This window comes from Callionymus lyra, chromosome 1 (genome assembly GCF_982586985.1).
Source record: "Callionymus lyra chromosome 1, fCalLyr1.hap1.1, whole genome shotgun sequence".
Classification (NCBI taxonomy): domain Eukaryota; kingdom Metazoa; phylum Chordata; class Actinopteri; order Syngnathiformes; family Callionymidae; genus Callionymus; species Callionymus lyra.
In genome coordinates this window covers 31639577-31655881 of record NC_141818.1, presented here as the reverse complement: position 1 = coordinate 31655881, position 16305 = coordinate 31639577, and the positions used below count along the sequence as shown (strand labels likewise).

Genomic DNA, 16305 nt, shown 5'->3' with positions numbered 1-16305 from the left:
GATTGTTTATAGTGGATGCTGCTCGGCCATCACGCTTAAGGTTGAGGCTTCAATACAAGAGGGACATTACAGACGAGCAGTATGGAGGTATTTGGATGTTTTTAAGTGTCTTTTTGAAACAACTGAGCTCCAGTCACTACATTAAAATGAACAAACATTTGTCTTTAACTCTAAAAAGGAACAGATTACTCTTATTAAAATAATCCCAACATTAGTCGACATAAGGGTGAGGAGAAAATGAGTGAATGTTGTGTGAACTATCACTTTAACACAACAACCAACTAATCTATTAACCATAGCTGCTAGCATTAGCAACAAACAATCCCATGGTGCAACGTCACGGTTGTTGAACAGAAGCCATCAAGCTACACACAAACACACTAATGGTACCGCCAGGCACGTAAAGCTAAATATATATATACATTTATAAAATAAAGAAGCTGCAGTCGCCCATTTCAAATATTTTCAAAGGTTTTTATTTCCACAACTGTAGAATGAATTTGTGCTGGTCAGGTTCATGAGCAGGACTCTGGGTCTGGGATCGCAGGAGGCCAGTCCACATCTACGGACTGAAAAACAGATGAGTGGATGTCAAGATATTGGTTGCTTGACCTCCCTGCCCCCTTTACCTCCACGTCCAACTCCAGGATATCTGCATCCGTCTGCAAAAGTTCGCAAAGGTTTGGTTTGGTGCGCCCAAAGTCTCCGTGCACAAACTCTTTGACGTAGCTGAATCAGAACGTAAAGGAACCCGTTTTTCAATGAACACGTGCTCTCACACACACACCATCAACCATGCTCTGGAGGATACGTGCCAGCCTGGGTCTTCAGGCCAAGATAGAAATGGTGCTGGTCCAGGTACCGAGTGTTCATGCTGTGGACGACCCTCTGTCTCACAGCCAGAGCGCGACGGTGCAGAACCCTGAGAGGAGTCTTCTGGTCAAGTGTCAGGTCCTGATCAAACATGATGGGTTATAGGGAAGTTTCCACCAGAGGGCGCCAAAGAACCCACCTTAACGTTGTCGATGAAGACGATGTCAGAGCTGTCGATTGGTTTCTGCGTCCAGACGAGTGCAGTGTACGTTTTAGTTTTGTCTTCCTCTCCTTCCTTCATCCGACTCATTGCATCTCTAGACACAAACACACTTCATCTTCTGTCATCAACACACACAGAAGGTCTCACCTGCTGACGATCTGCAGGTCTCTGACTCGAACCTTCTCTGAAGACTTGTTGACCCTCTGAAAGAAAGCTTTCCGTCAGACTCCTGCATGTTTCTGACAGAGTCATGTGACCAGAACCTCCTGTAGCTGCAGCATTTGCTGTTGGTTCAGTCGACTCCTGTGAGGATTCACCAGCTCCATCGCAAATGGACGACCTGCAACGACATGACGTCTTCTAGTGAACGCCGTGACTTTTCCAGTGATGTCTTCTAGTGAACACCGTGACTTTTCTAGTGATGTCTTCTAGTAAACACCGTGACTTTTCTAGTGACGTCTTCTAGTAAACACCGTGACTTTTCTAGTGACGTCTTCTAGTAAACACCGTGAGTTTTCTAGTGACGTCTTCCAGTGAACACCGTGACTTTTCTAGTGACGTCTTCTAGTGAACACGTGACTTTTCCAGTGACGTTCGAAGTGTAAACCGTGACTTTTTTAATGACTTTTCCAGTGACGTCTTCTAGTAAACACCGTGACTTTTCCAGTGACGTTCGAAGTGAAAACCGTGACTTTTTTAATGACTTTTCCAGTGACGTCTTCTAGTAAACACCGTGACTTTTCCAGTGACGTTCGAAGTGAAAACCGTGACTTTTTTAATGACTTTTCTAGTGACGTCTTCTAGTGAACACTGTGACTTTTCCAGTGACGTTCGAAGTGAAAACCGTGACTTTTTTAATGACGTCTCAAGTGAACACCGTGACTTTTCCAGTTACGTTTGAAGTGAAAACTTTTTTGAAGTGAAGACTTTTTTAATGACGTCTCAAGTGAATGCCATGACGTCTCACCTTTCCCCAGAGTTCGAACATCAACATCCTCTCGTCCAGAAGAAGAGAAGTTGATTCCTAGACAGAAAGCATTGGAGCTTGTTAAACCTCTGAATGCTTACAAAGAACCGGGCCGACCCACCGTCCGGCCTGAAGGCCTCCAGCACCGGTGCTGAGATGAGCTCCTCCACAGACGATTCCATCCTCCTCTCGCCGTTGATGAGCCAGGGCGTCTGCGGTAGGCTGCGACAGTACTTGTTGTACCTGCCTGAACACCACATCACTGTCAAAGCAGGAGACGCACACACCTCTCTCGGGATCAACCGTGGCTGAACCTGCGATGTAGACGGACGTGTGGAGACACTGGACGTCCTGAGCCGAGCAGCTGGAGGCCGGCCGAGGGGGCGGAGCCGGGAAGTGTCTGTTAACAGGACCGTCAGTAAAAGCTCTTACTACAATAACATCTGTCACCTCGACTCACTTGAGGAACTTCATGTCTGATATCTTGTCCAGGGCTTTGACCACCGCCATCCTGGTGAACACCGACTGCAGACACGTTAATGACTGATGTTGATCTCTAGAGGGCGCCAGACTGACACAGACGATCCACATGCAGCATCATGACCAGGTTCTGCTTCACTCACCTGCTTGTTCTTAGTGGGTTTAAAACAGTCTGAACACTCTGAGGCTCTGGGAGGATTCACAGAGTGACATTTAGTTTGACAATCAGGTTTAAGGGTTTTAAGCTGGACTCACAGGAAGTGGCAGTCTGCGTCAGTCTCCGGGTGCGTAAAGGCGATGGTGACCTCTAATGGGGCCTGAGGAGGTTTGCAAACATCCTGAGCTCGTACATACTTGCAACAAAGTGACGAGTTGGTTTACCTTAGTTGCCATGGCAACGCCGCCCAATTCCTTGGCCACTAGGCTCAGCATGACCCACTTGTAGACCTCCTTCACCTGAACCACGTCGTCCTGGTCCAGAACGCAACTCTTGGCTCTGAGGAGGAGAGTCGTGTGAGAGGACCTCACAAGTGGTGGAAGACCATAAATTACCTGATGTCGCTCTTCACAAAGAGCCAACAAGAGCGCTGCAGGCGAGGACAGACACACGGTCAGTTGACAAGTCATAGAAACACACATATATACACACCTCCCGCACACACAGCTGAGCAGGCAGCGACACAGATAGCATCATTGCATCGAACTCGTATTTCTCCATCTTCACAGCTTCTGCGATCTGAGAAGAGGTTGAGCCTCAGCAAAAGTTTTAAAATGCACTCTTTTAAAAACTAGCTTGTGATGCTCATCGTCTCACCTTTTCTGCCTGAGTAGAGTTGCACATGTGCTCTAGGGCCCCGAGACAAGACACGCACACCTGTGGTGTGAGGTCAACTTCAAGTTTGGCTTTTTTAAATGGTGGATCGTTAGATTCTTCTTCTGCTGCTGCTGCTTCATCTCTGGGCGGAGGTTCTGCGGCCCCTGAAGGTGAGGGATCCTCGATGAGTTCTCCATTTCCAATGAATGTTTTCAGGCAAGTCAAAGTTTCCTGGAGTAAAAGAAAAAGTAAGCCCTCAATGCAGGTCTTAATAACTAAATACTACCTGCATAACCATTTCATGCAAACCACATGGAAAACGAAACAACAACAACAGGGAAAACACAAGGTAAGCTCAAAATGAAAATATAATTTAAGTCAGTCATTTTTATTTGTGACGCGCCTTGCCAGACCAGGATGACAAGGCACTTAAACAACAAAACAATAGAGTTAAAAATTCACTTTACTTGGCCACCAAATACATACTTTAAAAGACAATACAACCCACCAAGGTTGGTTCAAGTCAACTAAAAGAACCTTAAAATTCATTCCAATTTAAAGTACACTAAATACTTGTCAAGATCATGACCTACAAAATTAACGGTTTTCATCCATATATTTATAATTAAAATGTCGACTTCCAATGGCAGGAAACGGTTTCAGATGGAAGGGATTTTGATGCGCAATAAGCAAATGTTTGTGCTACATGATGACTTTTCAAGTCAGAGTGTGCTTAAAGTGTCCAATAATTCAAACTTTGACTAACATCACTTTTGTGTGCGACATTTACAAACTCACATCTGGCGGTTTCCTATAGGCCGCTTGGACGTTGACACAGCAGAATCTGAGGATGCAGCGAGCGCAGCAGCCCGCCGACAGAAGCTTCTGGATGATGGGTTTGTCCTTCTCCTTAAGCGGAAGCATGGTTTCAGACCTGAGAGGGAAGAGAGACTCGTCACATGATCTAGATCAGACCTACCACCACCCGGATAAGGGAAGCGACTCATTGAGGATCCTGTTCCTGGTCCTCTTTAAGCTGTCACTCTTGTCTTCTAATGAATTATTAGTGCAGTTAACACCATCTATGCTGCAGGACAAACTAACAAGAATGCAGGTTGACCAGAGTCTGGTGTCCGAACACGTATAAAATTTTTTGTTTGTATTGTCGAAGGAAAAAAGATAGATTATCTATCAAAATGACGTCATCCTCGAGGTGCAGATAGAGCCAAGACTCGCATCAAAACATATACTAATGTTACCATGTTTTGCTGAAAACTGATGAGGGTTTTTAAGTCGGTTGCGATGCATGGATTTCGACTCTACACATTTCGATGAAACTTTATTACGTCAAAGTAGCAAGATTTATACTTGTTTGCAAAATCCACACATCTGCTAAAGCATGCTGACCACTAGGCTAGCTTAGCGTTCAGCGTTGTACCACCGCCTTTATGGTAGTACTGCTAAGCTAACGAGGGACAAAAGCACTTTAACTTAAACTCACTTAAACTATAAATATTCCAAATGAATATAGAGATATTGTGTTGGTTTGATGAGCAAATAATGTACGAACCTGATTTCTGGTTGCGTTTTATTGAACAGGCAAAAGCAATCAACAACAGATATTTTATGCATTTATAAAATGGATATATTTAATCATTACATTAAGAGCGATTCATTTATTGATCAATAAATTGACCACTTATTCACTGTTTAGATCTTAATAATAAATCGTGTGTTCGGATTTGATCCGGCGCTCAAATCGACAATCGACTCATATAGTCTGCGCACGTCACGTCTGACGCTCCTCTCTCGTCTTCCTCAGCCGGCAGCTCTGGAAGCTTCTGAACCGGGTCGTGTGGCACAACGTTAATCCGAGTCCATCCGAAGCCTAACTGAGGCTTTTTGAAAACCAGAACACATCCGCAGTGTTCTGAAGATTCTCTCGGACAACTAGAGTCGACCATAAATTCAAGATGCCCGAGATGAACATGGGCCTGAGACCGGCAGGCAAACACAATGGAGGGGCGTACGTGGACCGCGACAAACCGGCTCAAATTCGGTTCAGCAATATTTCAGCTGCCAAAGGTAAAAGCCCATTTAAAGTCATTTTCAGTAAACCATTTTCCCGCAACTTAAATGTCTTATTTAAACTCTTTATTCCAAAATTACCACTAGTCTAACGGTATCCAATGACTAATAAAGTCCTTTATTTTTTTAAACCTTGTTAACGCATCATGCTTACATCGCTTTTTGTTCTTCACTGTGCTACCACTTGCTAGCATGCTAGTGTCATGACTCAGCAGACCCCAATAATGTCTTATGTCTTGACTACACCCACAATATTGGCTGGAAATGAATAAACCCCCCCGTTTAGTTGCTTCTTCCTTATGACTCCAGAATCCTTCCACGCCCTCAGCCAGCCATCCATGCTGCTACCAAACACAAAGACCTCTTAAACCTGTAGGTCATCACTTCATCTTAGGAATCGGTGCTTCATAATAATATTTAGTAGTACTATATATATTCAAAATGGCGTCCACTTCCTTTAGTGTTAGCAGCCTAAATTAATTGGGCGATGTTATTGCCCAAGGATGTGCAAGGGCCTCCTGCTGGTTGAAAACATCTACTGACTTCTCTTGGTGGATAAACCGTTCCACTCAGAGACTCATGGTTGTCTTTGCTCTCAAAGACACTCTATACTGAAACCTTTGTAACTGTGGGGAGTTTTCTTCTGGCTCAGCTCAGTCCCTCATAACTTGGTTCAAGCCAAATTAAGCAACCTTAATAAACAAAACTATATGTTGGTGACTCGGATGTTTGATATAAAAAAAGAGTGTATCCTATCATTCTGTTTGAGTTTTGGTTGCACTAATTGTTCACTGTTATTGTTCGAAGCTGTCGCTGATGCCGTCAGAACAAGTCTTGGACCCAAAGGAATGGATAAGATGGTTGGTTCGAATCACTTTTAATATGAAAAATGTGTCGCATAAGTATTTTCAGTGATAAATTGATGTTTGGTGGTGATTCACTTTGACGGAGAAAATTATAATGGTCTTGAAATAAAAATGACAGATAATAATGAACAAATGATTGTCATTCTCTGCACGTCAGGTAACACTTTAAATGATTAGATTCTATGTTCAGGATGAAAAACCTTGTTTCTCTTGTTGTCCAGAATTCTGAACCGTTTTTTGTCTTTTTTAGATCCAGGATGAAAAAGGTGACGTGACCATTACCAACGATGGAGCCACGATCCTGAAGCAGATGCAAGTCCTCCACCCAGCCGCCAAGATGGTGTGTTTGACCTTCTAGACCTGGATTCTGTTCATATCTGACACCAAACGGGTCCTCTTTTGTTGCAGCTGGTGGAGCTGTCTAAAGCTCAGGACATCGAGGCCGGTGATGGCACCACGTCTGTGGTCGTCATCGCTGGAGCTCTTCTGGACGCCTGCTCTAAACTGCTGCAGCGAGGTGAGAGGAGATATTGCATGCTTTGTATCTGATGGTTTCAGTTTCTTTCCTGAAGCATCTTTGCAGTTCTACTTAAACGCAACTCAAGTAGCCATGGGAAGACAACTTGGGAAGGTTTACATTAAATAAGAATTGTCCATCAAACCTACATTTTTCTTTATTAGAGATAACGATACCAGACACACAAATACAGTTGATTTGTATTAATGTTCAAAATAATGCTGGCATCAATTTCAGTTGCTTTTGTGGTTAAATTTACATGATGGTGGTATAAAAATAATTCAATTTAACTCCGATCTTGATCTTCTCCCCTCCAGGAATCCATCCCACCACTATCTCCGAGTCCTTCCAGAAAGCGGTGGACAAGGGTGTGGAAGTGCTGACAGCCATGAGCCGTCCAGTGCAGCTGAGTGACCGTGAGACGCTGCTCAACAGCGCCACCACGTCGCTGTGCTCCAAGGTGGTGTCGCAATACTCCAGCCTGCTGGCGCCCATGAGCGTGGACGCCGTCATGAGGGTCATCGACCCGACCACTGCAACCGGGGTCGACCTGCAGGACATCAAGGTCATCAAGAAGCTCGGGTAAGACGACTCTGTGTTCTCCTGCCTTCCCTCTGACGAAGTCGCTCCTGCATCACTTCCTGCAGTAGCGTAAGAAACAGAGGTAGAGAAACGTGATCGCCACCAATCTCCTCGGTCTGTTGTTGTAACAGGCTGGATGTGGAGGCGTTCACACACTCTTAGATTCTCATATCATATACGTTGAAAAGATGGACGGGAGAATTTCCCGGTCACAATGAATATGGTCGACATTATATAATGAATCAATGTTTTTTTTTTTTTCATGTGTTCAGAGGAACCATTGACGACTGCGAGCTGGTGGATGGGCTGGTTCTGACCCAGCGGGTGGCCAGCACCGGAGTGAACCGTGTGGAGAAGGCCAAGATTGGACTTATCCAGTTTTGCCTGTCACCACCTAAAACTGACGTGAGTGTTGCCGAAAATGCTTATAGTGTACCTTCATCAGACTAGTGTGATCTAGTGGGTAAAAGAGTTGAAACCGGGAACATTATTTTTGAATCATATTTAGTAGATACCTCGACTCACTGCCTGCTCATCTTTAGATGGACAACCAGATCGTAGTGTCCGACTACGCCCAGATGGACCGCGTACTGCGGGAGGAGCGCGCCTACATCCTCAACCTGGTCAAGCAGATCAAGAAAGCTGGCTGCAACGTCCTTCTGATCCAGAAGTCCATCCTCAGGTAAGACCTGACGCCAGACTGACGGAAGACTCGTTGCTGACCACCTCTCTCGTCACTCAACAGGGACGCTTTGAGCGACCTCGCCATTCACTTCCTCAACAAGATGAAGATCATGGTCGTGAAGGATATCGAGAGGGAGGACATTGAGTTCATCTGCAAGGTCCGCAACAACAACTAAACTAGATGTATTAACGTTCCAACATTTGGAACTCTAAAATGACGTCGATTCTAAAAATGAGATGATAAATATCTTACATATTACAATCTAAAAACACCTAGACATTGACACTAATGTGTTAGGACTTTTGACAAATTTACAGCTGGTAACTGTTTTCTTGACTTGTTTATCCCTAAATCTGATCCATGTTCGGTAGGTCCTACAGTCACAACAGTTTTTTTTGAGACAGAATTTTACATGGTATCTAAAAATGAGGTGTGAAGGAGGCTTGAAATTTAAAACGGTGACATCTGATTGTTTATTAGCAGTGAGATGAAGATGGTAACCACATTTCACATTGCTTTCTTAGACCATTGGCACAAAGCCCATCGCACACATCGACCACTTCACCCCGGAGATGTTGGGCACTGCCGAACTGGCTGAAGAAGTGAACCTGGATGGATCTGGCAAGCTGATTAAGGTGAGCTGACACTCGGAACTTCATGTGGAGCGACTAGCGTTAACTCTCTTGTCACAGATCACAGGCTGCAGCAGTCCGGGGAAGACGGTCTGCATCGTGGTCCGAGGTTCCAACAAGCTGGTGATCGAGGAGGCTGAGCGCTCCATCCATGATGCGCTCTGTGTTATTCGCTGTCTGGTCAAGAAGAGGTGAGGAAGCTTTTCCTCTGCCAAAGGCGCCCTGACATCACTTCCTGCTGCAGGAGCGCAACGAACAGAGGAACAGAAACATGAACATTTAACTTGTGTCTGATTGTCTATGTGACAACAGATTAAGTTATGTTCAGACATTTAATATTGTGGCACACCAGACGTTTACATTCAAGAGCTAGCATGAGTTAGCTTTTAAGCTTTTCATACTAAGTTGTACAATTTCATTCTGCAGGGCTCTGATCGCAGGCGGCGGCGCTCCAGAGATCGAGCTGGCTTTGAGGCTCGCTGAGTACTCGCGTACTTTGCCGGGCATGGAGGCGTACTGTGTGCGTGCATTCGCAGACGCCCTGGAAGTCATCCCCTCCACGCTTGCAGAGAACGCAGGTCTCAACCCCATCTGCACTGTGACTGAACTCCGCAACAAACACGCTCAAGGAGACAAGATGGCCGGCATCAACGTCCGCAAGGTGAGTCAACAATCTTCCAGTAGGTCGGTGTGAACATCATCTGAGACTGTTCTCTCCTGACAGGGAGGAATCTCAAACATCCTGGAAGAGCTGGTGGTGCAGCCGCTGCTTGTATCCATCAGTGCACTGACGCTGGCCACGGAGACGGTCCGCAGCATCCTCAAGATTGATGACGTGGTGAGAACCCTCGGCCAGTTTTCTGGTTGACCATAGTTTTGACAGATTTTAAGTCTTTATCTCTTTCCCTGCAGGTTAACACCAGATAGATGACAAGACTCTGCCGATGCGTGCTCCTGTTGTTACCTCGTCTAAGTTAATAAAAGTCGATGCTTGTTACTGTCACTTTGTTGCGTTTTCCATTTAATCTTTCCTTCAGTATCTACATACTCGTCACGTATTTATTCCAGTTCAAAGGAGACCCGTCTCTGCCCCAGGATCTCCTTCCATATGAAAAGTTAAAATGTCTTCTTGTAGAACAGTGTTCTTGCACACTTTTCATTTTCTATATATTTTAAGTATAAATTGAAACATTCCATTGAAGGTTTGCATCATTTCTTGAATTGTATTCAAGGAAAAAAAAGTCTAAATGCTTTAAACAAGTAATATAACTATTACACTGGTAACAAATGAGTATACAAAGATGGTTTCATGTGACATGTTTCTAAATCATAAACAAGCTAAGACTCTTGAAGAGAAACATTTGTTACTGTTTCTTTGCTGCTAACCATCTGAGATCAGATGTCCAGCATCAATGGAGATGGTTCTCTTTGCCTCTGTCCCCCATTCCCTCCCAAAATAGTCCCTTTATCACTGAAGTTTCATCCGTCCATCTCCTCCCTTGCCTGAGCCTAGCTTCGGCAACTGTCGTATTTGCTGCTGGTCAGAACTCTTGGCCAGAAATCCCTTTAATTGTGACCTCAAAAGAAAGGCATGAGCCCTTCACAATATAAAGTCTGGACATTCCATATAGTCCTGTCGATGCTTTAAAGAAAATGAGCCTTTGATTTGTCACTACAGAATAGTGGCGCTAGAGCTTTAGTTTGCTCCTTCATACTTGTCATTACTTTGACCTGTTGAGAAGATCAAATGTTTTTAATGGCCTACTACCAGTGAAAATATGCTTATTTGCTTTACCTTATTGACAAATACGCTATAAGTAAGTAAGTAATATTTATTTATATAGCGCTTTTAAGACCAGGGTCACAAAGCACTTAGACAATCAAAACAATACTCAAAAAAAGTACATACTTTAAAGATCAAGATAATACTGAGAACAACACAGGAGTTCGAGAAATTCAAGGAAAAGCCTGAACAAATAGAAACGTCTTAAGGTGTTTCTTAAAGGAGTCAGTAGACTCCATCAAGAGCAAAGAGAGAGGAAGATCGTTCCAAAGCTTAGGAGCAACAGCCTGAAAAGATTTCTCTCCTCTGGTATTGAGCCGTGTGCGTGGAACCATAAGTAGATTCTGATCCACAGACCTCAGAGCCCTAGCTGGGGTGTAAGGCTGGATCAGATCACTGATGTAAGGAGGAGCCTGACCATGAATAGCTCTGAAAGTAAGAACCAGAATTTTAAAGTTGATCCTGAAAGAAACTGGAAGCCAGTGAAGAGTTTTAAGGATCGGAGAAATGTGAGTTCTCCTACTTGAGCGGGTCAGAATTCTCGCTGCAGAGTTCTGAATCAACTGCAGGCGAGACAGCTCCTTCTTGTTAAGACATGAAAACAAACAGTTACAATAGTCCAGACGAGAAGAAACAAACGCATGGATTACAAGCTCCAGATCATGTTCCGACAACATTTTCCTAAGTTAAGAGATTTTTCTCAGTTGAAGGAAACAGTTTCTGGTCAGTTTTCTGCAGTGTCGAACAAGAGACATGTCTTTATCAAATACAACACCCAGGTTTCTCAGGCTCAGTTTGACAGACTGACCTAAGTCACCCAAGTACTGACTCAACCCTGGAATCTTATCATCAGGAGCAATAACCAGAGTTTCAGTTTTGTCCACATTTAGCTGTAAAGTGTTTTCACTCAGCCATTGTTTGATTTCTAGCAAACAATTGACTAAGCTGCTCAGCCTTTGGGGCTCAGTTGGGTCAAAAGAGCAGTAGAGCTGGATGTCATCAGCAAAAATGTGATAAGAAACATCTGGAAATCTCTGAATGATTTTACCGAGGGGAATCAAGTACAGCAAAAACAATAAAGGACCCAGAACAGAACCTTCAGGGACTCCACACAACAGATCTGCCGATTCAGACCTCATTTGATTGGCAGATACACTAAAACTGCGCCCAGAAAGGTAAGATGATCATCGAACGTCATCGATGTTTGATCGACATTCCTCTCGCTGAAGAGAATGATGACACATCAGCGCTGCCGTCTGTCCAGACCTCAACAAAAGGTGGTAAGATTTTTCCAGAGTTGTTATAACTGAATGTTTTTGCTTTAGTAAGAATGTAAAAAGAGATATATATATATATCAAAAGTTGAAAACGACACAATAAAATTCATACTGAAATGTAAAGATTTAAATGTGTACTATGAGTATATCAGCTTTTGAGTGGAAACCCAACGACCAAAGGATACATGGACCTCATTTGTGTTCTGTTGCGTCACTTCCGTTTCAAGCCAACGCCATGTCACCTAGCAACGGCGCAGCTGACCGACAGACGTTGGGAGCGACTGTTAACTTCACACCTGCTCAAATCTCACCTCGCAGTGATGTCGAACCCTCACCGGGCGAATGTTTTGGTCACCTCCTGTCTGAAGACCCCGGTGGACCCGCACACGAGGGCGCCGCTCGCCTCGTACGAGCGCGAGAGAGGTCTGCCCTTCTCGGCGTCACATCACGTGGACAACCGCGACTACGAGAAAGAGGTACAAACCGTTTTTCTTTCAGTAGCGCAAAGACAGTTTGATGACATCAAGCATTATTTGGGTACTAACTAATCGTTTTATTGACGTATTTGACAACTATTAAAGCTTATTTTTGTATTCATTCATTACATTTATGCCGCTTATTTTCCTATGGGGGTCGCGGGGGGCTAACGTAAGTCTGAAAGATAAGTGATGAAAAAAGAACAGTTTAGACTGATCACTCCGTTTGATCTCGTCAGATGTGTAACGGCACAGACTCTGACACTGCTACCTGACGAAGGTTCTCAGGTGAGCCGCACTGTCGTGTCAATCTGCGCCAACATATGTTCCTGCGCCACAACCACAGATAATACGCTTAACAAACTAGTCCTGATCTGCTGCCAGATCCCTCCCACACGCGTTTCCTCTTTAAATCTCCTTGAAGACTTCACATACAATCCAAGAAGATGGGTTTTGAGCATGTTCCCATCAATACAATTTAAAGTTTTTCAACTGTGATAGATGGTGTATTAAAAGATGGACATTTTAAATGTACTTGTTAGCAAATATAGTTCAAGATGCAGTCATTCTGACTTCTAAAGGTAAGGTTTGCCAATTCATGAGACATCATTGTTTTCCTAGTATATTTTTGTACATGCTATCTTGTTTTTACACTAATATAAGTTTTTGATGTGCCTCTGAGATCGATCACCTGTTTTGTTTTGCAACGTTTTCGTCATGTACTGATGTGTTCTTCCCCCCTGACTGTTTCAGCTGGAGTACGAGGACTCGTGCTCAGACTATTGTGACGAAGACATTATAGGAGACCACAGAGAAGCGGGAGAACGTCTAAACCTGAATGAGATTTTCTTTTCAAATAAAGAGTACTACAGCAAGCTGGAAGAACTGAAGAAGGCCCATCTGCGCACCATGGCTGAGCTGGAAAACATGTACCACGACAAGCTTCAGCTCCAGGCCCTGGGGCCTCTGGACGTGGTCAGGCTGGACGCTGAACGCAAGTAAGAGGACTAAAGAAGGAAGAATCAGAACACGACCAATCAATGTTCATGTGATCTTCTCCACCACCAGGTTATCTTTTGCAATGACTGGTTCATCGGGCCAACGCCATTTGAGGAAATCCTTGTCTGCCGTCGAGCTTCGAAGAGATTCGAGACAATCCGATATTTCGGATGGAGCGGAACCTCTGGACAACGATGTGGAGAAGGGGCTCCAGTTTTCTCCAAAAGAACACATCAAGAACATGTGGCAGGACTTCAAGTTGACGCCCAGTCGCCGCCATCGGTCCACCTCCTCACTGCCTGCCAATGAGAGCCCGAGGATGGATGAAGAGAAAGTGAAAAGGAGGATTAGAGAGAAGGAAGGACGTCAGAAGGCTTGGACGCACAGAGTAACGATGCCCCGACCATTCGACATGACTCTACGAGAGGCAGAGAGTCAAAGGCGTCGCGTCAAGAGCCGTACGGAGCTGGAACATGAGAATGCAGAACTGCAGCGGGAGCTGCAGGAGCTTACCGAGTGCCAGACTAAGTTCCGGGCCAGTCCGGTGCCTGCACACGTTCATCTACCGCTATACGAGGAGTTGCAGAAGCGAAGCCTAGAGCGGCGCAAAGCAATGCAAGAGCAGGAGGAACAGCGAATGAGAAAGATTCAGAAGCCGTTTAGCTTCCTGGAGAGAGAGCAGCTCAAGAAGAAGCAGAAGCATCAGCCCTCGGAGGCTGGTTCCCAGGAGAAGGTCAGACCTTTCAAAGCCAAGCCGGTGCCCAAGTCTGTTTATGCAGCCGCAGCGTCGGGAGAGCAAATGAAGGAGGAGGACCTCTATCGCTCCATTAAGATACACATGCGAGCCGAGGAGACGCTCCATAATGCATCCATGCCTCACAGCATGCTTGCTCGTAGGCTGGGTGTTCGCAAGACGTCTCAAGATGGAGGGAAGGCTTCCGGGGAGGACTCCTTTTCCCACCGCCCTCAGATAAACAAAGAGGTCCCCGATTTTGATGCTAGATACCGACGCTTCAAGAGAAACATGGAGAAGCGTAAAGACGTGAAGCAAACAACAGCCTGTGAGCCCTTCGAATTAAAAACGTCGCAGATCTCTTCGCATCGAGAACGTATTTTGGCCGACATTGAAAAAGACCAGACTAGCCCGAAGATGAATCGCTGGCCGTACCTCGGCCCCGGCTCACCCCGGACCCCGAGTTCAAGCCTCTGCTCCTCCCTTTCAGGCAGCCTTGAGGCCCTTCCTGCCAAGGTCACAGATGCAACCAAGAAGAGATATGAAGCAGTGAGGTACTACTGCGGAACTCCAATGTCTTTCATGAATGATGACGAAGTGACACCCAGTCCAGCCCATAGCATCCTCTAGCTTTTACCCTTTGACGAATGAGACTCTGGAACCCTTCCTGACCCTCCCTTTTACTCCGTTCCTCCTGACTGGACTGTCTCCTTGAGAAGACAGGCCCTGGAGCAGAGAAGGAAGATGGAGGAAGCAGAGGAGCGCTGGAAGGAGAAGAAGAAGCAGAAGGAGAAGAGGCTGCAGAGGGAGGTGCTGAAGCGGGCCCAGGCCAACGATCCTCACCTCACTCTTGCACAGACCCATCAGAACAAACTCAAGGAATTTAGGTAAGAATACCACAGTTGGATACATAGTTGCTGGAGGACTACCTCCAAGCCATTGTTCATGGTCTTCATTTATAAGTATAAAAAATGGAAGAGAATTGACGCAGCATCACACAACATCCTTTTTCCAGAAAACAAGACCAGCTGCGGAGGAAGGAGTACCAGCAGGAGATCAAGGAGATCCAAGAGAGAGTCAAGGGGAGGCCGCTGCTGCTGGAGCAGGTTGCTCAGGTGATTCAAAGAATCTGGACCTTGTTCAGAAGAGTTCAGTGCTGGAGTGTGTACTGTCTGATGAACCTTGACCGACGAATGTCAATGATCTCCATGTGACTTCTTAATCAGAAAAACGCCAAACTGGCTGCTGAAAAACACTTCACGGAGAAGCTGCACAGGTGCGACCTGACCGAGGACTTTATCATCGAGAAGGCCGGTTCAGCACCCAAAGAGTCCTGCTCAAGACAGAGGTACGGGTTAAACCTGTTGGTTTCTGGAGACATAGTGAACCCGCTTTTAATGCACAATTTGAGTTTGATGTGAACACTTGTGTACACGAGTAATGCTCACCATAAGTCATTTGAAAGTTTGCAGAGATGTTAGTTCTTTGGTCCTTTATCAGGCTGGTGATGCTGGTCCCACTGGTATGTTTAATCCAGGAGAGAAGCAGAATGAGTTTCTCAGAGTCAAACATTTGTTCTTTTCCAAAATGCATATCACAATATTCTGATCGTTTGTCACTGTCGATCCTTCCATCAGCGAGGAAGACGAAGCAGAAGTCTGTTTTGAGCCTGGTCGCTTCAGAAAAGTTGTCCCGGATGATGGAGACACAGACTCGGACAGGAAGGAGGAGTCGGACAACCCGTCGGACAATCGTAGCAGCTCGGATGACGACGAGCGCCCCGACGCGGACCAGAGTCGGCACTACTCTGATGACCACCACAGCTGCTCTGAGGAGGACGAGGATGCTGGTGCACAGTGAAAGAAGCTTCCAGTGACGTCCAGCCCACAGTTACAACGGCTTCACCTGCTCTCTTTACAGATTCTTAGTTTTATACGTGAGGATGTGAAACTAGAGAGCGATGAAAAGTTGTGTATTTGTTTTAGGTCGGCTCCTATGGCTCCATATAGAAACAAAAATAAACATTTTTATCTTTACTCTTCTGTGAGTTTGTTTGACGGATTGAATTTAAAGCAAAGTTGGAGACACGTACGATATTGCATGTATTCATTGTGTAGTTAAAGTGACATTAGCATTAATGTTTTTCAATATGTTCATTTAATATCCCTCTTGTGACGCCTGCCACTTTTAAGTGAGTGTCATACATGGGCGGTTTTTAGGACCTCTGGATTAGAGTTCAAAAGCTCGACACCAAAATTGCCACGGTGGTCACAAGATTGTGACTCACTTAATATTTAGCAACATTTTCTAGAACTGGACTACACTTTTACTTACTTACACTTTGTTTATGACAACAACTTAAGTTTGATC

The 16305-nt window shown here is 45.0% G+C and overlaps 3 protein-coding genes across 5 annotated transcripts; 2 read left to right on the top strand and 1 right to left on the bottom strand.

Moving 5' to 3' along the window:
• Positions 1-453: 453 nt before the first annotated feature.
• pus10 (pseudouridine synthase 10) lies at positions 454-4951 on the bottom strand. Of its 3 annotated transcripts, none has more exons than XM_087801934.1 (18): positions 4868-4951; positions 4096-4231; positions 3298-3528; positions 3133-3219; positions 3036-3070; positions 2865-2979; positions 2739-2800; positions 2627-2672; positions 2464-2546; positions 2318-2403; positions 2125-2250; positions 2004-2060; positions 1300-1376; positions 1184-1239; positions 1013-1130; positions 812-954; positions 630-729; positions 454-569 (listed from the first exon to the last, which is right to left on the bottom strand). In XM_087801934.1, exons 1-18 carry the CDS (start codon positions 4927-4929, stop codon positions 516-518), a joined length of 1674 nt encoding a protein of 557 aa, XP_087658060.1. In that variant the 5' UTR covers positions 4930-4951; the 3' UTR covers positions 454-515. The 3 variants fall into 3 exon arrangements, with proteins under 3 accessions (XP_087658060.1, XP_087658061.1, XP_087658062.1); XM_087801935.1 differs by having other exon boundaries at positions 2464-2528; XM_087801936.1 differs by lacking the exon at positions 4868-4951 and adding an exon at positions 4799-4821.
• A 160-nt stretch (positions 4952-5111) lies between these two features.
• cct4 (chaperonin containing TCP1, subunit 4 (delta)) lies at positions 5112-9670 on the top strand. The gene is made up of 13 exons (XM_087801937.1): positions 5112-5382; positions 6193-6245; positions 6502-6591; positions 6660-6768; positions 7086-7350; positions 7623-7755; positions 7893-8032; positions 8096-8192; positions 8560-8670; positions 8728-8858; positions 9094-9328; positions 9392-9505; positions 9580-9670. The coding sequence occupies exons 1-13, from the start codon at positions 5271-5273 to the stop codon at positions 9592-9594; spliced, it is 1605 nt and encodes a 534-aa protein (XP_087658063.1). The 5' UTR covers positions 5112-5270; the 3' UTR covers positions 9595-9670.
• Positions 9671-12010: 2340 nt separating this feature from the next.
• fam161a (FAM161 centrosomal protein A) lies at positions 12011-15826 on the top strand. Its single transcript, XM_087782973.1, has 7 exons — positions 12011-12203; positions 12957-13201; positions 13272-14489; positions 14655-14822; positions 14951-15050; positions 15162-15283; positions 15573-15826. The coding sequence occupies exons 1-7, from the start codon at positions 12048-12050 to the stop codon at positions 15793-15795; spliced, it is 2232 nt and encodes a 743-aa protein (XP_087639099.1). The 5' UTR covers positions 12011-12047; the 3' UTR covers positions 15796-15826.
• The last annotated feature ends 479 nt before the right edge of the window (positions 15827-16305 follow it).